This window comes from Rhinolophus sinicus, linkage group LG06, assembly GCF_036562045.2.
Source record: "Rhinolophus sinicus isolate RSC01 linkage group LG06, ASM3656204v1, whole genome shotgun sequence".
NCBI classification, from domain to species: Eukaryota; Metazoa; Chordata; class Mammalia; order Chiroptera; family Rhinolophidae; genus Rhinolophus; species Rhinolophus sinicus.
The window spans coordinates 103,894,959-103,916,687 of record NC_133756.1 but is presented as its reverse complement, the minus strand read 5'-3'; the positions used below and the strand labels follow the sequence as shown (position 1 = coordinate 103,916,687).

General features: G+C 42.1%; 1 protein-coding gene and 1 pseudogene across 1 annotated transcript in view; both read right to left on the bottom strand.

Annotated features, from left to right (window-relative positions):
* The window catches only part of SLC36A4 (solute carrier family 36 member 4), a 44,642-nt gene extending 43,452 nt beyond the window's left edge, over positions 1-1,190 (bottom strand). Inside the window, exon 1 of the mRNA XM_074335612.1 lies at positions 996-1,190. Coding sequence (XP_074191713.1) covers positions 996-1,047 — 52 coding nt within the window. The 5' untranslated portion in view covers positions 1,048-1,190. The remainder of the gene's footprint in view (positions 1-995) is intronic.
* Positions 1,191-14,661: 13,471 nt separating this feature from the next.
* Positions 14,662-15,683, bottom strand: LOC109450314 (histone-lysine N-methyltransferase SETMAR; annotated as a pseudogene).
* Between the last annotated feature and the right edge of the window lie 6,046 nt (positions 15,684-21,729).

Here is a 21,729-nt window from a genome sequence, read left to right as displayed (position 1 = left end):
ACTTCTGTTTTCCTTTGGACAGTGGGGAACCTGTACACAGTGTTTTGGATTTCCTGGTTTGCTTCTGACATACACACACAGAGCACCACACCCCCAACACACACACTGAGAAAGCAAAGGGTGCCTCAAGCAGCTGCTCCGACTTGATCAGTAACCCAGGGAACACAGCAAATTCCTAACCAAGGCCTTCCCTAGAGCTGGACACGTATACCTTCAAATTAAAAAGATAAATGATTATAGAAGGCAGTGCCTGTTTTTTCTACATCCTAATAAAAATGTAAAGATAATTGCTTCCAGACCCATTCCCACGACTCGGGAGAATGTTACCTGTATACTGCCCCCCCCCCCCATGTAAAACTGTTACTCCTTGAATGTACGTAACTAACACTGCGGATGCACAACTACATTTTCCTTTGTCCTCCTGCCCATATAAACATTCCCTCATTTGCCTAAAGTTACAGCACTGTGTCAATGCTTCTTGGAACTCTGCTCTCGGGCAATATTCTCAGATGGGCCCAAATAGAAATCTCTTTTCTTCAATCTACAAAGGCTCACGTCTCCTCTTCCTCGAACACATGAATGAACCCACACACACACAAACACGCCTGTTTTGACGCGCTTTGTAGACCGAATTCGAGGTCAGTCACCTCCCACGTCTCAGCTCCTCCCAAAGCCCCCAGGAGGTTTGCTGTGCTGGGTTTTAAACGCAAACTCGGGCCAGACCCACAATACCAAGAGCCTCGACAAAATCAAAACAAACAAACAATAACAAGAACAAGAACAACACCCGATGTCGCTCTCTGTCTAGAGACAAGAAACTTGAACTCGCATTAGGCCGGACCCCCCGCGTGGGGCAGGGGCCGCCGCCGCCGCCGGGGCGCCAGCACTCGCCCGGGTGCCCCAGGCCAAGCGCAGGCCGGGCGCCTCGGGGAATCCCGCGGACGCGCAGCCCCGCGCCACGTCGGCCCGCGCCCCTTCCCGCACGCGGCACCCACCGAGCTCCTCGCGTCCCGCCGCCTCGGCCGCCGCCGGCGCCGCCGCTTCCATCTCTCGGGGGTCTCCAGGACGCCGCCGCCCCGCTGAGCGCTGTCCCGCCGCTGCGTAGCCCGCGTCAGACTGAGGCCTCCCCAGCCGAGCCGCCCTGCGCCCGGCGCCCGCCTACGGCCCGGACACCCCACCCCCCACCCCGCCGCGCGACGAGGAGCATGCGCAGTGGGGCGGCCCGGCCCAGCCCCGGCGCAGAGGTGCGAGGGGCCCGGCTGGGGCTGCGACGATGCTGTCAGTGAAGGGCGCTAGGGGTAACCGCCCCAAGGGAGGGGAAGCCAGGCTGGAGAAAGGCCGGATAAACCCGAGAGCACGGGCGTTTGGGAGATACCTGGGAATGGAAGCTCAGAGCAGGCGGAGACCCAGGCCTATAGCTCCCTGGGGGAAGGGGAGTGTCTTGAAAGATGACACCTAACTTAAATTTGAGGAGCTCATTTTCAGCATTCTGTAAGGCACCTTGGAGAATGAAAAGTAGGAGGGGATTTGCCTCCATGCCTGTTGAAGTTCTAATCCTTGGTTATCGGTCTCTCTATGGTCCTATGTAGAGATACAGGATGCACTTGGGTAGAATTTCATTTCGTCAGTTTCACGTTAAGGCTGTTTCAATGCCCTTCTAAGATATTTGACGTTAACCGCAGTGCTGAAAGGAAATAAAGGTTATGAGTAATTGCACTGATGTGGTGTCTGATATTAAGCACTACACATGCATTGTCTTGTTTAAGTCTGATGACAAACCTGTGAGATAATTCTAATGTTTATATCCATTTTATAGATGAGGGCATTAAGGCACACAGAACTAAATAATTTGTCCAAGGATAGATAGTAAACTACTAAAAGGCAAAGATGGATTCTATCTGCAACCAGAGCTGAGGCTCTCGGGTGGGTGCCAATAAATATTTGATAAAGTAAGCTTTTGGATTGAAAGGAAAATTATTTTAATTATAAAATTGCTTTCATTTAATAGTTGTTTTAAAAGTCAAGACACCAGACAACACTTTTTCTTTTTGTTGGTTCCATTTCAGTAGGTTCTTCTTAGAAAAATTGTGGGGTTTTTTGGGGGGAGGAGGGAGTGTCTAATTTCTAGGATCAATGATGTAACTACATGGAAATGGTGTTAAATATTTAAAATTCCAAAATTAAAAAGGTACACAGTTACATAATATCTATATCTTCCCTCCTGTTGCATCCTTTGTAGGCTTCATTAGTGGTAACGATGGTTTGTCAAAACCCTTTGTTTTCCTTTAAATCAACCCCAATCACCACACACACACCCATGCAAACACCAAAGAAAGGTTTTGTTTAAAATGTTCCTGACACATAACAAAGATGTAGGGGAAATAGAGAAAAAAATAACTCTACCCTGGATTGTAACACAGGTTGGGGCGGGGCACCTGGTTAGAGATCAGTGGGAGAGAAGAAGATAAGCATCAGAGAGGTAATTATCCATAAAACCACCCAGTGTAATGAGAACACTTGGGACAGTGTTCCTCTTGAAGGAGGAATATTATACTTTGAGTGTTAAAAGGGATCAAAAGTCATTGTCCTCCAGTCTCAGCATTAGGCAAAGCACATCTGGCAGCGTGGAAGGGAAAAAGGCCTGACCGATAATGAAAGACTGGGCTTGTTTTAGAAAAGCCTGGGCTGAGGCAGGCAGCCAGGCTCAGTGTCTTCACAGAGTGAGGTGGAGATAAGCCAAGTGATAGGGAGGATCATAAGACTCAAGAGAATTATGGTTTTCATATATCACCACTTGAGAAGATATTTGCTATGACTTCTGCTCCAGGTTTTATAAATTGGAGGGGGTATAGGGAAAAGCTGTATCAGAATAGAGACATTATAAAGAATCTGACCGTTTGAACCCTCCTAATTCCTTTCCTCACTTTAACTTCCTGTGTCATACCTCCATTACTCCCTTCTTTGTAACCATTACACTTCGCTCATATCTCTGTTATAACACTTCTCCTCTTGTATTACAATTATTTCCCTCTTTGAGTTTTATGCTATATTGTGAGTCCCTGCAGGAGAGAAGCTGTATCTTTGTCTCAACAGGATCTAGTAGAATGCCCTGCATGAACTGTTACTTAATAAATAGGTGTTCAAATTGTTGCATATAACTTTATAGATACATGAAAGGAAATGTTGACCCTTGAACAACGTGATGGTTAGGAGCACAGCCCCTCTCCATACAGTTGAAAATCCACATGTAACTTTTGACTACCCAAAAACTGAACTATTATTACTAATAGCCTACTATTGAGCAGAAGCCTTACTGATGACACAAACAGTTGGTTAACATATATGTTGTATGTATATTATGTACTGTATTTTTATAATAAAGTAAGCTATGGAAAAGAAAATATTATTAAGAAAATCATAGGAAGAGAAAATAAGTTTATAATACTTATTAAATACTGTATTTATCGATACTGTTAAGTTTATGTCATCTGTTTACAAGAAGAATCATCTGTCAATACCTACTTCAATATTTTTATATAAAACACTGTGGATGTTATACATATTGTTAACACTAGACATCAAACCTGAAAAAATAATATGAAAGAGAAATTCATATTTATTTGCAGGTATAATAATTCATGCATTGACAATGAAGCAGCAATATGATTGCTTGCTGGTAGCCTAGTATAATCAATACAATTGCTTCACAGTAACCTAGACTATATACTAATGAATAAATCATTATAAAATTTTTATGGCATACAGTATTGCAGTCATATTCATAATACAGTATTGGAAACATTGTTACTTTTAAAAAAAACAACACTTACCTGTGATGATAGGCTGATACATAGTTTCTCCAACTGAGAGAGAAACAGAGAGGCATACTGTACAGTAATGTAATTGTTTGAAAACAAAGTTATAAAACAGTAAGAAAATGGACACATTATTAATTTTATATGAAATATCACTCACCTTATGCCTGGATGAGGCCAGGCTATGCACTTCCATACAATTCTTGCACACAATGAATACTTATGTGATGATGATGACACAAAATGTCTCATACAGTTCTCTCTATTCAGTTATTAGATTTTTGCTCAAGGACACCAACACATTACAACAGATGAGTCTATTAACTGTACAGCATGATGATTTCCTTTTCGTGAATGAAAGTGCATCATCATAGAGGTCTTCATCCTCATCTTCACATTGAGTAGGTTGAGGAAGAGGAAGAGAAGGGGTTGGTCTCCTCATCTTGGCCGAGCTGGCAGAAGTAGAAGGGGATGCACACACACTCAGTGTGACTTTACTGGAAAGACGTCATTTCTATCCAATGTTTTGCTTTTTCATTCCTTTAAAAATATTTCCATGTAGTCCTAATCCTTCTTTCACCACTTGCTACAGTGTCAGTGCCCATATCATACAAGGGTCCATGTCATAAAAAAAGTCAAAAACAGTCTTGACTAATTGGAACCCTTTTGCCAGATTGTCTAATGTTAATTTGTTTACCGGCATTGCTTCTTCTCCATCTTCCTCATCCTCTGGCACTGGCTCAGTAGCACTCATCTACACACGTCATCTTATGTTAATTCCCCTGATGGGGTCTGTTAGCTCCTGAATTTCTCCAAGATCTATGTCTTGAAACCCTTCGCTCCTCCCCGACCTTTTTTTCACTTCCATAATCTCTTCTGTGATTTCCTTGGTTGGCTCTGTTGTAAATCTTGTGAAATCATGCACAACATCTGGACAAAGTTTTCTCAAGCAGGAATCTACTGTTTCCCGCTTGATGGCTTTCACGGCTTTTTCTGTAACGACGGTATGTTTGTTGGTGTAATCCTTCCAGACTTGCATTATGTTCTCTCTATCGGGGTTCTCTTTCATAGCACTGACAATCCTTTCCATAGAGTACCATGTGTAATGAGCCTTAAAGGTCTTTATGGTCCCCTGATCTAGAGGTGGAATTAGGAACGTGTTTGTGGGCAAGTAGATCACGTTGATGCCTTTGGTGTTGAACTCATGGGATTCTGGGTGGCTGGGAGCATTGTGCAGTATCAAAAGAATTTTTAAAGGCAGTCCATTACCGGGAAGGTACTTCCTGACTTGAGGGACAAAACATTGCTAGAAACAATCCAGAAAAAATGGTTCTTGTTGTCTAGGCCTTCTTTTTGAAACAAGACTGGCAGCTGGTGTTTATCCTTCGAGGCTCAGGGATTAGCAGCTTTACAGATAAGGGCAGTGCTCGTAATAAACCCACTGCATTTGCACAAAATAGTAGACTTATCCTCTCCCTTTCTGTCTTGAATTCTGGTGCTCACTTCTCTTCCTTACTAATAAATGCCCTTTGTGGCATTCCCCCCCCCCCCCCCCCCCAGAATAGGACATTTTTGTCTGCATTAAAAACCTGTTTAGGCAGATATCCTTTCTCCTCAATGATTTTGTTAATGGCCTGTGAAAACTCATCTGTTGCTCTTAGTCGGTAGAAGCTGCTTCTCTTATTATCTTGACGTTTTTAAAGCCAAACCCCTTTCTAAAATTATCAGACCTACTTTGCTGGCATTAAGTTCTCCAGCTTTAGCTTCTTCACCTTCCTTTTACTTTAAGATGTCATATAATGACTTCGCTTTTTCTTGAATCATATTTGAGTTTATAGGTATGTCTTCCTTATAGCAATCCTGTACCCACATAAAAACTGCATTTTCAGTACAGCATAAAAAGATATTTTGCAAAAAGTGCAAGGTGCAGCTGCAGTGATGGCTTCATAAATTTCCTTTTCTCTTTTTATAATGGTCCTTAACGCTGGATTCATTTATCTTGAAGTGGCAGGCAACCGCAGACTTCAATCTATGTTACATATCAAACAATTCAACTTTTTCTTATAATGTCATGATTTTCTTCTGCTTCTTGGGAAGACTTCCAACATCACTAGTGGCACTTAGTATGTGTCCCATGATGTTATTCCAGGTTTGTGGCATTGCACTATGAAGAACAATGAAAACTATACAAGAAACACAAGAGATATCTTTTTACTGAGATATGCAATTTACTGAAGAGACAAACTGCTCACATGGAAATGATTAGCATTGCATGGCATTTTAATCAGATACTCGCAACACTTGAGCCACCACAAGAGTAACGGGAGGAGGCTATGAAATTATTACAGTAGGACGATATACGCTACCGTTAATTTTATGCAATTATGAATTAATATTGCCTCTGTAGGTTTGTTTACATTTCTCTGGACTGCAGATGGCGCCATGTGTGGTCTGCGGTTGTGTCCATAAGTTTTGATAAATTTTAACTTTGTGTAATAGATGTATGTATATTGTATGGTAACAAATTATAAAATAGACTCGTATCTACATATATTTTGTGCATTCATGACAGACCTAACTTTTTCTTAATGTTTTTGATACTTCTAGGCTACGCAGTTCATCTGCAAGTTTTCACAAACCTCCAAAACATTACCCAATGTATTTATTGAAAAGATCTGCGAATAAGTGATCTGTGAAATAGTTCAGACCCATGTTGTTCGAGGGTCAACTGTATTACGTATGTGCCAGGAAAAACACTACGTACCTGATCGTGTTCTTCAGCTTTGCCTTCCCGATCTGCTTTCCCTCCTTTCCATCTTGTCCTGGACCCCGGGGAGCTATCCTGTGCAGAGTGCTTCAATGGGCTTCCTTGAGCCTCGGCTGCCCATTAGGCTTGATAGTTGGAAGTAGTGGAAAGAGATCCTGCCCAGAGGTGAAATGGGTCAGGAATCCATTCCTCTGGCACCCCTCTTACTGAGTCATCACAGGTTGGCTGCATCCCTTAAGGAAAAGCACAGCTTCTGTCAGGCAGCCCTCTCCAGGGTTGTAAACACGCCTTCCCATGGCCTGTCCAGGCCTAGAGGTAGGGATGTTCTTCCTCCCCATTGCCTGCATGGAGGACGACATCATTCCCCCACTGATTTTCCTAGAAACCTGCCCATATCATTGTGAATAGTTCCCCTCCCCAGCTCCCCTCAATTAGAACTCTGTATGAGCGTGTATGCCATCTGTTTCCTAGTGAGACCCCTATAAATGAACATACAGATTCTCATTTATTTCTCTAAAAATGCCTCGAACATTGTCTCCATTCTACAAATGAAGAACCTGGGATGAAGAGAAGTTAAGCAATTTGCTCAAAATCCAATAGTAGGGTCAAAATTCACACCACCCCCCCACCCACACATACACAAAGATTCAACCACACCATCTCCAGAAACATTTATTCAGGCAATGGGAAATGACATCCCTATCCCAGAAAGTTCTTAAAATTTGGAATCCTATGGGCTTTCATTACCACCTCGATAATTTTGTCGGGGGTGGTTATTGACACAGGCCAATAATTGTCAGGTTGGAGGTCAACAGTTACTGAAGCAGCTGTTACCTTGATTTTGGCCAGACACCCAGGCGACTTACCAAATAAATAAATAGGTAAATAAATAAATAAATAGATAGATAGATAGATAGATAGATAAATAAATAAAAAAGCATGCTGGATAGAATGGTACATGGGTACTAAGCAAGGGTGGCCTGTCATATGTCACTCACTCTGTGATTCGAGGAGCCCCTGTCTGTCGTCTCCAGCCTCTTCCCCTTTCTTCAGAGCTGTTAAATTGGAAACAGAATTTTCTGCAAACTCCTCCTCTCATTTCCCCTTCCCCTTCTCCACTCCCAGAAGGGCCCTCCTGAGGACATACCATCCTCGAACTGGGTCATCGGGCTGAAAATCATCCTGGAAAAACTGTGCACAGAGGCTCCGTTTTTCTGTCATTTGGCAGTGGGGCAGGACATGGGTGAAAAACAGGGGGTCAAATAGTAAGAGCAAGGTTAGCTCAGTTTGGTTCCCTAGACTCTTGCTCTTCGTCTTTTCTTTCATACTCACATCGAAGAGGTAAGGAAATAAGAGTTCTCACATCACAGTGGGCTCGTTAATTTTGTTTAAAGCAGTATAGTAATAAGTATAATAACAAGGAATAATAACTGTCCTTGAGCCAGGCCCCACGCTGTGTTTCAGCATTACCTACCTCATTTATCCTGCACAATAACCCTATGAAGTAGGTATTATACTAACCCGTTTTTTAGTTGAAAAAAACTGAGGCTTAGACAACCTAAGCCATTTGTCCGAAAGTTCCACAAGTAGAAACTAAGTTCAATTGCAATTCTAGGACATGTGTGGTACACCACTGTGTCTCACAGCCTCACGAGGACCCGAGTTCCTGAGCTGGCGGGTTGTGGGTGCCGTTCCACACTGCTGATTACAGGTGGATGCTGTGATTTAGTCATCAGAGCATTATACAGGTCTGTCTATCCATTCCCACGTAGCCAATGAAAGATTAGGAAAATCATCATGAAATCAGGTAATTGAGCTTCACTGTTGGGACTTAATACTGACATATTTGGCCCTACTAACGTACTCAAATTGTTTTCTGAAAATATTACTCTTTGAAGGGCAATAGAAAAAAACAACTCATGGCAAGTGCTAGCAAGCGTACACTTATTTTCCCACATGTTATTTATTCTTCTTGGTATTTAACATAAATGGTAAAAAGGCTTTAAAGCTTGTTCTTAACTAAATCCCAAGTGCCCTTCCAAAGGCTCAAAAGAGAAGTGCTTTCAAAAATGTGCTTCTTTCCATTTTAAGCATTATGTATTAGTTAAACATTAACCTACAAGGAAATTATTTAACTTGTGTTGTCTTCTAATGAAATTATTGTCATGCAGAGTATAAAAGTTCGGGTTTTCTGTGGACACTAAGAATTCGTGATCCTCAGATGTAAATTAATAACTCCTCTGTGTTTCAGGATTTTAACCTCAAGGTCTGGTTTGGGATTTGATTTGACAGGCTGTGCCTGTCAGCTTTCCTGCAGCCCTACTTTTCATCACAGTTCAAAGGAAGTATGTGAAAGACTTACTTATGGTAAGTGGGTCACCTGAGACATATGTCGTCGTGAGGAATCTTACAATTCCTGCTACTTGGAACACCACGGTGATTCGAGAAGCCTCCTCACAACTTAATAATATTGTTAAGTGATACCAGCCACATTGGGAAGAAACAGAACCAGCCCTCACTAGGGAAATCTGCCTAGGAGATGCTAATCCCCACTGGACCTCATTAGAGAAAATAAACACAAACATATAACCTGCTTTTTGGTAATAAAAAGAAGTGGCATGGAAATTAGAAATCTTCCACTCAGAAGGAAAGAGACATTCCAGTTAGAGGATTGCATTCTAGCTCATGTCCTCAGAAGTTTCTGAGACAAGACATCCTTAGAAAAAAAATGCCATTTAAAAAAGAAAATATCATCAACCTGTTTCCTTTAAGGCCAGGCTGGTTGCCAATCACATTAAGCTCCATTTGTACCATTCCTGTCAATTTTGTTTTTCAGTCATAATAACATATGATTGTTCACTGTTTGATTTTTCCCTAATGAAAACAGCTAAGCACTTTGACCTAATTTTCTCAATAGATGGCATCCATTTTATAATAAATTAGATCAGTGATTGATTTCATAAAGATGAGCCATTGTATTTCGTCAGAGAAGTGAGAAATCGACCAAGGAACAGTTCATTTTACATAATATAAATGTTTCCTAATTCATCTACTAGTCATGTCTTTGGACCTCCATTAGTTTTTATCAAAAGAGTCTTTACTGTCTAACAAGTGTGGCCTTATCTTCATGGGTGATCATTCAAATGTGGTTCTTTAAGAAAATCAAAAATGTTATTTATATCAGAACATTTAGGTTTCTTTAAAGAGAGCTCTTACTTATATCTTTATTTTCATGTCAATTACCCAAACCTGACTGAAGTATAGAGCTGCATAGGTAAAGGTGTGCTTGGCCTCATACCTTCTGGACTTGGACAAGTACCACAGGGAAGAGGACAGAGTAATGTTCCATTCATGGGAGGAGAGGTTTTTTTCCACACGGAAGAGGGTGCTTCCGCTGTTGACTATAAATTACGGCCTCATGCGATACTAAATGGTGCCTCTCAATTGCTGTGCTTGTTTCACAGCTTGATTTCTTTAGCTGGGCCCTGGAATAAATGAATCCCCTAGTGCAGACTTGGCTGAATTCCAGGTTGTAACAACTGAATGGTCAAAGAATTTCTTTTTTAAAAAAAAACAGGTCTGCTTTCCTATATACAATATTCCAAAACAACAGAAGAGCATACAGCAGTCCTCCCTTATCTGGGGGGGGGGGGGGGGGGTACATTCCAAGACGTCCAGTGGATGCCTGAAACCATAGATAGTACCAAACCCTGTATAGACCATGGTTTCTTCCTACACATACATACCTATGATAAAGTCTGATTTATAAATTAGGCATAGTAAGAGATTGACAACACTAGCTAATAATAAAATAGGCCAATTATAATATGTGAATGGCTTTGGGGCCGTTATTAAGCAAAACAAGGGTGATGGGAACACAGGCACTGTGACCGTTGTTGTGATAACTGAGAGGGCTAAGAGACTAATTTGTGGGGAGCGTATACAGCATAAATATGCTGGACAAAAGGGTGATTCATGTCCAGAGCAGGATGGAGAAGGATGGCTGGAGATTTCACCACACTACTCAGAACGGCACTAAATTGAAAACTTATGAATTATTTATTTCTGGAATTTTTCATTTAATATTTTTAGACCATGAGTAACTGAAACCACAGAGAGTAAAACCACAGCTAAGAAAGGATGACTGTATTGTTAACTGTTGCTATTCACAGGGATTGGTTCCTTGCAGGACTCTATTGAAACACATTTAACTGTGATTGTAAAGATTTACTGCTGAAACATCTACTGTCTTTGTAGCTATTTTCTTTTACTCTTGACAACCCTATATAAACCAGGACATATTTAAATGGGCTGCTTTATAACAGAACTTTCCACCAAATCCAGTAACATACAAGCATATGTTCATGTCCTAAGTGATTGGTCCTCAAGTGAATTGCTATCCCCCTATCCCTAATTTCCCTTTCATTCAGCAATTTATGTTATTAGCATCGTTGCTTTAACAGAAACTGTTCATTTTCTCTTCCCTTCTTTTATTGAAATACAACTTTGTTCATGGGGCAGCCTAGCCACTCTATTGTATGACTAGACTCTGGCCAATGAGATATGAGCAGAAAGAATATGGCAACATCTGAGTCTTGCCCTTGTACTATGCAATTAAGGGCTACACTCCAGGGAAGGTAAGTCAACAAAAGAGAAGGAGCCTGGGATCTTGATGATTTCCTAGAGTAGCGTGGTTCATATCATCTTGGACTTTTATGTGAGAGAGAAATCTTATTTAAGTCATTGCTGTGTTGGGTCTCTGTCACACACAGCTAACGTATACAAGCTTTCATTCAGATGACTATAAGGTTTAAGGTAAATCCTATGAAAAAAAGATTACAGACACTTACTCCAGTCTATGTCAGCCTAATAGATAATGTCAGCAGAAAACTTCCTCCACACAAATCCTGTGTGAAATTTTGTATGTGCTTATCCAGAGATACAATCAGTTGACTTTTCTAGTCACTCAGAATTTACAGATACACTTACCAGAAGTTTTTCTAGAAGGAGGCCTCATTACTCGGGGAGCAAAAGCGCTTAGACAGTACCGTGTTCTCTTGACTTACTTCTCATAGTTGGGCCCATGGACCTACAGCATCTATTTCTAACGTGCAGAATCTCAGGACGCGTCCCAGATATGCTGAGTAAGAATCTCTGTTTTTAAAAGAACACCGAGTGATTGGTGTGCACATTCAAGTTTGAGAAGCATCGTTCCAGGAGACATCATGATGGAATTTCTATATTCTGTAACAGTAGTTCTCAATACGTGGTCCCCAGAACGGCAGCATGTCATCATCTGGAAACTTGTCAGAAATACAAATTACTGGGCCCCCCTCCAGACCTACTGACTCAGAAACTCTGAGGGTGTAGCCAACAGTTTGTATTTTCACAAGCCCTCCTGGGTGATTCCCACCCATGCTAAAGTTTGAGAGCCACTGTTTTAAAGCAATAGTTCCTGAAATTTATTTTTTAAAATAGTAAAGTCTCTGTAAACATGTTCTATGAAAGCGGCTCCGTGGTCAAATAAGTTTGAGAAACACTGGGTTAAACAAAACTAAAGCTTTATTTAACGCAGAGTTTTTCATAGTCTTTAAAATATAAATGTACATGGCTATCTCCAAGAGGGTGATACAGAATGCAGTAGTTAACTAGCTCACGTGACAGCAGAACGATTTTTCATGAATTAATTCTTAGGAGTGGTGGTCCATGGACCAAATTTTGGGAAATGCTCTTCTGTAGTTCCCCAAATTCACTGAACTATTTTTAGGCAGAGCATACGGTTTACAATTGGCTGCATTTAACATGAAAGGATCCAGAGAAGTCAATTCAAACTTCAGGATTATTATTTCTTAACCACACTTCTTTCCCGGTACCTGGCATCAGGTACAATCAATAGGAGTCATTATTCCTCTTTTTCTCACAACCACCCCCATGCTTTTGCCCTAGAATTACAGGGTTTGGCATCCCCAAAAGCAACATCAGTGGCCCATTCAGCATGAGAATTATCTACATTTTACTGAGTAGTTACTCTGTTCTAAGCATCATGCTCAGTGCTTTCTTATATGTTATCTCATTTCATCCTCATACCAGTCCTGCAAAATAGACGTTGTTATCAACATTTTAGAAACAAAAAAACCTGATGCTCAGAGAGGAAGTAAATCACAAAGTCCTATAGTCAATAAGAACCAGACCAAGGACCCCAACTCTAATCTGATAGATTTCAAAGTTTCTACTCATGCTATCCTTTCCATTGCATACTTTAGGCTTCCAGCATCATCCTGTGGGCTAAAATATTGACCCCATGCCCCTATGCCTCTAAGAAGTCTGACGTGATTTCCAGATTAGGACCGATTTCTTTTTCTTTTTCTTTTTTCTTTTTGTAATATATTCAGAAATGAGGGGAAAGCCCAGGTAAGTTTTGCTAAAGTAAATAGTTCTGCTATTCAGAACAATACTAGGATCGTTCTACATTCACCATGCGTTTTTCAAAATCAATAAGTATTCATTGATAATTGAATCATGTGGATGGAGAAGGGACAATAATATATGGTTCCTATTCCCAACAAATTTGGGAAGACAAAATGCTCCACATAAAAGAATGATTGCAAACATGCAGCTATATACACCAGTGGCCAAATGGACTGAACAACTTCTCAAAGCTACAGGGGTTAAAAACAAGTAGAGATACCATCTAATTGGGCCGGTGATGAATTTCCCCTTAAATCTCAAAATATATAGTAGAAGAGACTATAGCAGTTCTGAGGAAGGAAAAAGCAATGGGATTTAGAGGACAGTGAGAATACTTCACAGAGGAATTCACCTCTTAGTCAGCCTTGAAGAGAAAGTCAGGACTTGGAGAAGCCCTGGGCTGTGCACTGGGCTGGAGAGTCCAGAAGACGTTGGATGCCACCAGTGTGACACGCAAGTGCAGGGATCAGCCTCAGTGTTCAGGCAGGGTCTTTGCGGTGTTTACAGGAGAGGCCCGACTTTCCTCAGCTGACTTAATGCATGACTGCTCTTTAACTGGGAAGCCTGCTCCTACATTAGGGTCACGGTGCAGAGATTTACTGAATCAAACCCCTAGCTTTGTTCAGTCACTTCAAGATGAATCTGGCACATCCAGAGTATCTTTGTACTTGCTCTCAGGAGTTTCCCGTTCTCTTTTGGCCTTTATGTGTTATTGAAAAAGTGGCTGTCACTGGGTCCACTTCCAATGGGATGATCTATTCTCTGACAGCTAAGGTCCCAGCTTGCCTTGGAAAGTTCCAATTTATTCTGTTGCTGCCAATGTCTCCTTCTAAATAGTAAATTATGTGGCCACCCTACACATAGTATTCGTCATCTTCTAACATGGAGCATGTGTCCAGAGAGTCACGTTTTCCCCTTACCCCAGAAAAGCGGGTCTGCGTTTCTAGGACTGTTCACTGGGATGTGATGCCATGAGCCAGTGTCCTCAGTGTGGAGTCGGGTAAGGATGCTGGTCTTTGAAACACATCCTTCTTCTAGAATCATTTAAACATCCACCTGGCTAATAATAATGGGCAAATTATCCAGATCTTTTCACTTTTAACAGGACACTATAGTTTTTCAAAGAGAACTGCTAACAGCTCTGGTCCTGAATGCTCAGAGGAAAATGTGAGTGCATGGTGTTGCCATCCAGTGAACTATCTCCTCTGTATAATGCTCAGAAACAGCTGCAGAGGTGTGCTAAGCAAATATCAGACATAAATGTTACATTAAGCAAACAATGGGAGGGAAGAGCACAGGATAGGCCAGAAGCAGCCCCATGCTACTCAGATGTTCCACAGGCAAACGGACAGAGTGTCCTGGCAGACAGTATGTACTCAGCAAACATTAATGTCTTTTTCCTCCAGCTCTAATTGGAGATTCTCTTGCCACATAAATGCACTTTTAATTGGAAAGGCTCTGAGGCAGGCTTCTCTGCTGCTCAGCTCTGAGACAAAACATGCTGGGAAAGAAGGCTGGAAATGCCCCCGAATATCGATTAGGGTGGTGCAAAAGTAATAGCGGTTTTGGACCATGAATTTTAAATACTTATAACTGGGCTCAAACACACCTTTATTCATCAAAATAGGAACCATTGCAATCAACACATTTTGCTAATGAGAAATAAGTTTGTTCATTCCTGTAGCATAAAAATCCGTGCTTCGGGATTCCACGAACTCTTGGAAAGCATTTTCTGCATCCTGTTGGTTGTGAAAGCGTTTTTCCTGCGAGAAGTTGTCCAGATGCTTGAAGAAGTGGTAGTCGGTTGGTGAGCGGTCAGATGAATATGGCAGATGAGGCAAAACTTCGTGGCCCAATTCGTTCAACTTTTGAAGCATTGGTTGTGCGACCTGTGGTCGGGCGTTGTCATGGAGAAGAATTGGACCCTTTCTGTTGACCAATGCCGGCTGCAGGCATTGCAGTTTTCGGTGCATCTCATCGATTTGCTGAGCGTACTTCTCAGATGTAATGGTTTCGCTGGGATTCAGAAAGCTGTAGTGGATCACACCAGCAGCAGACCACAAACAGTGACTGTGACCTTTTTTAGGAGCAAGTTTGGCTTTGGGAAGTGCTTTGGAGCTTCTTCTCGGTCCAACCACTTAGCTGGTTGTCGCTGGTTGTCCTGTAAAATTCACTTTCCGTCACACGCCACAATCCAATCAAGAAATGGCTCGTTGTTGCGTAGAGTAAGAGAAGACGACACTTCCAAACAGTTTTTTTTATTTGCAGTCAGCTCAGGAGGCACCCACTTATTGAGCTTTTTCACCTTTCCAATTTGCTTCAAATGCCAAATGACTATAGAATGTTCGATGTTGAGTTCTTTGGCAACTTCTCGTGTAATTATAAGAGGATCAGCTTCAATAATTGCTCTCAGTTGGTCGTTGTCAACTTCTGATGGCTGGCCACCATGCTCCTTGTCTTCAAGGCTCTTGTCTCCTTTGCAAAACTTCTTGAACCACCACTGCTCTGTATGTTCGTTAGCAGTTCCTGGGCCAAACGTGTTGTTGATGTTGCGAGTTGTCTCCACTGCCTTTACGACCCATTTTGAACTTGAATAAGAAAATTGCTTGAATTTGCTTTTTGTCTAATATCATTTCCGTAGTCTAAAATAAATATAAAATAAACAGCAAGTAATAAGTCATTAGCAAAATAACATAAAGCAAGAAGTGTGCATTCAAATGATGTATAACATAACCACATTTATTTAAGAATGTATTCCAATATCAAACGGCAAATTTCAACAATGCAAAAACCGCAGTTACTGTTGTACCTACCTAACAGCAGGAACAGACGAATGAAAGGTGTGATGTCAGGAGGCATTCAGGAAATAGTAACTATTGTAATCTCTTTCGACCAGACTTTGGGATATGTAAAGAATTAAAGGCGATAAGGCACAAGTCAAAAGTTGGTGCCTTAAATATCACGATGAGACTTACCGACTTGGCACATTACAGCAGTGACTCTTTAACTACGGTCGACATCAGAATCGCTTGAGCTTTCTTAAAACACGCATGCCCATTCCCCACTCCCAGAAACCAAATGAGTAAGTCTGGTTTGCAGTCCAGCAATCTGCACTTGCTCAGCACTGTTGAGAGATTTGGGTGAACATTCCAGGTAAGACGCCTAGAAATCCTTCCTTTCTGGGAAGTGTTGTGATTAAATCTGAGTTGAAGGAAGACTGACGCAGTAATGTAGAGGGTAATGGGGTGGGGCACAGCCTGACTGCTGGAGGCCAAGTTAGTAAGCTCCAGCAACAGCAAATGAAAAGGAAAGAGACCTGACGGGAGGTGACAGTGGGCATGTGCTGCTGAGGTGAACAAACCACAGCGTTAGAATGAGCAGGGTCTGTGCACTGGCCAGACGGGAAGAGGGAACTGAGATGACTCTGATGTTGGAGCACATGCTGGGGAGATGGCGCTGTTCTTGGTAGAGATAAGAAAACCAGGAAAAGGATGATATGTGAAGTGTGGTTTTAAACAAACTGACTCTGAGATGACCATCGGTGAGCTTAGGTGGAGATGGGCACCAGACAATCACAAATGTCCATCTAGAACTTGGAGGTCTTGTTGGCGCTTGACTGTGTCAATTTGGAGTCATTTGAATTGAGGTGACGGGGTTTCTGGCGCTTTCCAATTTTTGGTGAAGACGTGAGAATGTAAAAATAATTCCCAAGTGTAAAGTTTGGGGAAGCTTCCCATAAGGGGTAATGGATAGAAAAAGAGTAACAGTGGAGATGAAGATGCTGCAGCAAATGCAGCAAAGACACAGAGAAAAACATTTTCAGCAGGGTAGGGTATCTTCAGCATCCGATGCTTCTAAATTGTTAAAGAACGTAACTATAAATTGTCTAAGAGTGTTTGGTTGAGACTTATGGATGCTAGGTGGGAAGGGGGCTGGGGGGACTTGGTGAGAAGAGTGACGGGATTAAGAAGTACAAATTCATAGTTACAAAAGAGTCACAGGGATGTAAAGTATAGTATGGGGAATATAGTCAATAACATTGTGAAAATTATGTATGGTGTCAGATGGGACTAGACTTATTAGAGGATCACTTCATAAATTATATAAATGTCTAACCACTGCACTGTACACCTGAAACTAATATAAAATCATATTGAATATGCACTATAATTTTAAAAAGTAGTCACGGGGATATACAGTACAGAATCGGGAACACAGTCAATAATATGCTAATAATTATGTACAATGTCAGGTGGGCAATAAACTTATTGGGGTTATTACTTTGTGAGGTATATAAATTTCTAATCACTATGTTATTTTGTATACTTGAAACTAATAATAATAATAAATTATATACATATATTTATGTATATATAGAATAGAAGCAAATTCTAGCTAGCTTAAACAGAAAAAGGAACTGAAGGCCGGGGCCTAAAGAAGGAGGATTCTGGAACAGCTCACAGAGTCCCTGGGAGAGATGAGTAAAAAAAAGCTCAGGAAGTAAAGGAACCAGGGGAGCTGTGGGGGCCTCCTAGGATTTCACAAATCCTTGCTCTAGGTGTGCGGCCATTAATGCAGCTCTGCTCCAATGAATTCTGCGCCTCTCTACCCAATCTCCAAATCCCCGGACAGGGAAGTTTGATTGACCCAGCTCGCGTCTGTCTCTTTCCCTGGAGCAATCAGCTCTGGCCAAGGGAGCAATGTCAGCAAAGCCAGGCCGTCACCCAGCTGGGGTCTAGCTCATGGGATCTAGCACAGATCACAGGACTCCGGTATTCTGAAAGTACTTTCTCATTGAAAATTAATCAGTCAAAATCCTGTTAGGGTAGACATTGCTAATTGCCTATCCAGTATCTTTGCTTAGTAACACACTGTCACCATTGGTCCAGACATGCCCCTCTCTTATTCACCTTATCACACTATTTACAAATAAAAATAGAAACAATAAACGTTTAGACTACAAGTAAAAATACACTAGCTTGTATATCACTCTTGAAAGTTTGCTTAATGGATGGAACTAATCACCCCTAGGTACAAGTGTTTTCTTCATGGGTCAATACAATTAGGGTTCTTGGTCTGCGTGGGCAAACTGAGGTCACAGTGCCACCTTGGGAGGCCTGTGAGAGATCAACAGTGGCCTCATCCTGGCACGTGCTGTTGTCACGACTTGTTCTCTCCAATAGCCACTATAGACACAGATGCTTATCTTTCCATATGGCCTGTTTGCATCAATGAAAAATATTGGCAAAATGACACAACTTCTAGTCACAGTAAAGAAATCCATTTCTTAACTTTTGGTCTCTTGCTTATATACCAGGGGAAATTAGTTGATAATGTTTGAGGTGCAAAAACTAAAATCAGGTACCACATACTAGTAAGTTTGAACTATGTGGCGCGAATAGTACCATACATTAATTTGTATTATCTCATGAATCCCACCATAACCTGCCCAGCACCCAGGAATAATGAGCTCCTGGCACCTCAGCCACGTCCACAGCCTATGTCTTGAACGCTTTGAGTTTACTAAGCTGTGACCTCTGTTTCGTACTGTGCGCCTGATCTTGGCTCCTCACCCTCCATCCCTGACAGTGCCATAGCCCAGGGATCCAGTTCTGACCTTGATCCTTCTGAATCTCCTCAGCCGTGGCTACTCTTACCCATCAGAGCACCCGGGCAATGACTTGTGTGGGTCCAGACTGGAACACAAGTGGGCAGAAACTGTTCTGTCTGTAACCCATGAAGCCAGCATCCCCACCAGGCTTGCCCCAATCCCTTTAGGGGTGAATCAGACACCTCACTTTTGCACTTTTCCTACTGCTCTCACACTTCAGGTGGGGTGACCACCTCCACACTGCCCTCTGGGGAGCTGGAGCACCAGATTTATACTATCTGAAGTGTATCAAGTACCCCAGCTTCTCTCTTCTACCTCGTTCCCCATGGGAAAAGTCCGTTTCCTCGCTACTGCCAATCCTTAGAGCTCTAATTCTTCTGTTCAAATTATCCCAGTAGGGTTTTCCTTGATTTACTGGAAAGTGCTTTAGAAAAAAGAGATTGCGTTCCCTTCTAAATATGGATTGTATTATTATGAAGATGATGATGATGGTATCTGTTCAGTCAGCAGATCTTCAATGGTTTTCTTTGAGTGCTGTATTTGTCTTCTGGGGAAGTCTGACTAATAAGAGGAAAACAGAAAAGGAACCGAATAGCGCCAAGATCTAGGGCAACCAACTTGTTCTGGTTTTCCCAGGACTTTCCCGCCTTTAGCACTGAAAGCCCCTCATCCTTGGAAACCCCTCAATCCTGGGCAACCTGGCACAGTCAGTCACCTTATCCCTCTAGAGAAAGGAGCACAATTACCTTAGAGTGATTGTTAGATAGCCAAAAGGGGACCCAACCAGGGGTTGACCTGAGTCAAAGGAAAAAGACTTTAACAAAGAAGAGAAACGCTCTGAGAAACACCAGTTATAACCAAAAATTGTTTACAAAACCCTGTCAAAGGCTCTTGACTAAACTCTTGCTATGCTTAACCAAGCTCCTCCTCTCCTGACGAGGTGGGTAAGCTGTAAGGGCATATTTATGTCGCTAGTGTTATGGTTATAGGAGCAGGACTTTCAGTCTCCGTGAAACCTCTATAAAGTCGGGTAGTCTCAGGGGCCCTGCACACTTGTAACAGTGCCTGGCGCCTTAGCAAATGCTTAATAAATGTTAGCTCTTTTTATTACAGTTGTTTATTACTGTTCCTATAAATTCAAGTGAATTAGAATGTCAGAAACTAAAATCCGTTTTAAAAATCTGGAGTTTAGCTATCTAGGGTGAGCAACCATGACATCTCAAGGCTATAGATCTTAGGTTTAGGAATAATTCCTCTCTGCAGAATGGAAGGATCTTCTTTCGGAAGATTCTCAAACACTTTGTTCGAGAGGAACAACGATTATGATAATACTATGGGTTCTGCTGCCACCTAGTGGACAAATAGATTATTACAGGCTGTTCTCACTAACAAGTTCATTGTGATAATTGCCGACTGGCTCCTGTGATTTGCATTGCACAGCCCATCACAATTCCACACCACAGAGAGAGTCCACGTCTGTGTTGATGCGTCTTTTTTTCCTCCAAAACAGCAAAGAGCACGTGATCTTGTGTGAGCCGCCTACTCAGAAACCACTGGCTCTAGAGAACATTCTTGGCAACTGCCAGGCCTCCTGGTCATTGGAACGTTGCCAGATCCTGCGAGCAGCGGGTCTGGCACATGATGCAGCGTTGACAGATAACTGCTGGATTCATCTTTGTCACAATAATTACAAACAGACCAAAGCAAGGAAAAAAATCCCACGCACAACAAAAAAATGAAGAACAAAAGCTATTACACCTAATCACATTTCCATTTAGAGTTTTTAATGTGTTTTCATATCTTAATTTATTCTCAGAAAAAAAACAAACACACAAAAAAACAAAATAAAAAACTATGACATAGAGTACTTTTTGTTGTTGTTGTTCGTTTTAAAGATGAGGAAATTGCGCTCAGGAAAGATAACACAGTCAGGAGGTCAAGCAAAAAACAAAAAAAACCAAAGCTGTCTTCTGACTCCAAATTCTGAGCTCTGCCCACATCATACATACTCTGCTTTGCAAGACGCTGTGGGTGGCATCAGGGGAGAGGTCAGGAAAGAAGGGAACACTTTCGTTTGGGTTTCAGAGAGGAGAGGAGACCCCCGTAGTGGAGGACAGAGCCCCCAGAACAGAAGGCAAGGCCCTGGGGCTTGCAAGCCACCAGTGGGAAAAGATATTCTTCCTTGCTCAGGGCTGGCCCCACCACTGTGTCCACATCCCTTGCCCAGTAGTTCCTTTGGGCTCTTGCTAATCTAAGACTGTCCCTTTTCTGCTTCTCCAGCTTCCCTCTGTCCATAGGAAAATCCATTTCAGCTTTAAAAATCAGAAACAAAACCCAGCCTTCACTCAATACTCTCTGTGATTTCTATAGTATTGTCCTTTTTACCCTTCAAAATGGGCTTACAGGAAGAGCAGACTCAGCACACTTCACCCCCACAATTACTGCTCAATGTACCACAGCATGGTTTAGACACCACCCCTACTGCCTTCCCCCTGGAAGTTGCTGTTGCCCAGGTCACCAAGGACCCCCTACTTACCAAATCCAGTGGACACTTTACTCCTTGGGGTATTTCACACATTGACCATGGCCTCCGTACTGAAATTTTGTCCTTCCCCAGCTCCTGAGACGTGGCTGCCCTGGGTTCTCTTGTCATGGGTACCACTTCTTAGTCTCACTCATCGGTGACACTCTTATTCTCCAAGCTCCTGCTAAGAGAACTCTCAAGGGAATATCATCACTGACACTGAATTGCATATCTCAGACTGGACTGGGATCTCCCCGAGTTCCTGTCTCATCAGACCTCCTCAAGGCACCTCACATGCCCTGAATCCAAATTGTGTCCATCGCGTCTCTCCACCAGCTGCCCAAGCCAGAGAAATAAAACTTACCAACAGAAAAAGGTAATAATAAAAAAGTTAGTGGAAGACCTCGAGGTTTAAAGCAAAAGTAATTTTTCTGTCACCTGGTTGGGGAGAGAACTCCACCCCAAGACTTAAACTATTTGTCTCGCCTTTTCATTTTGCAAATTTCGAACTTACAGAAAACTTGCAAAATCAGAACAGTGAAGC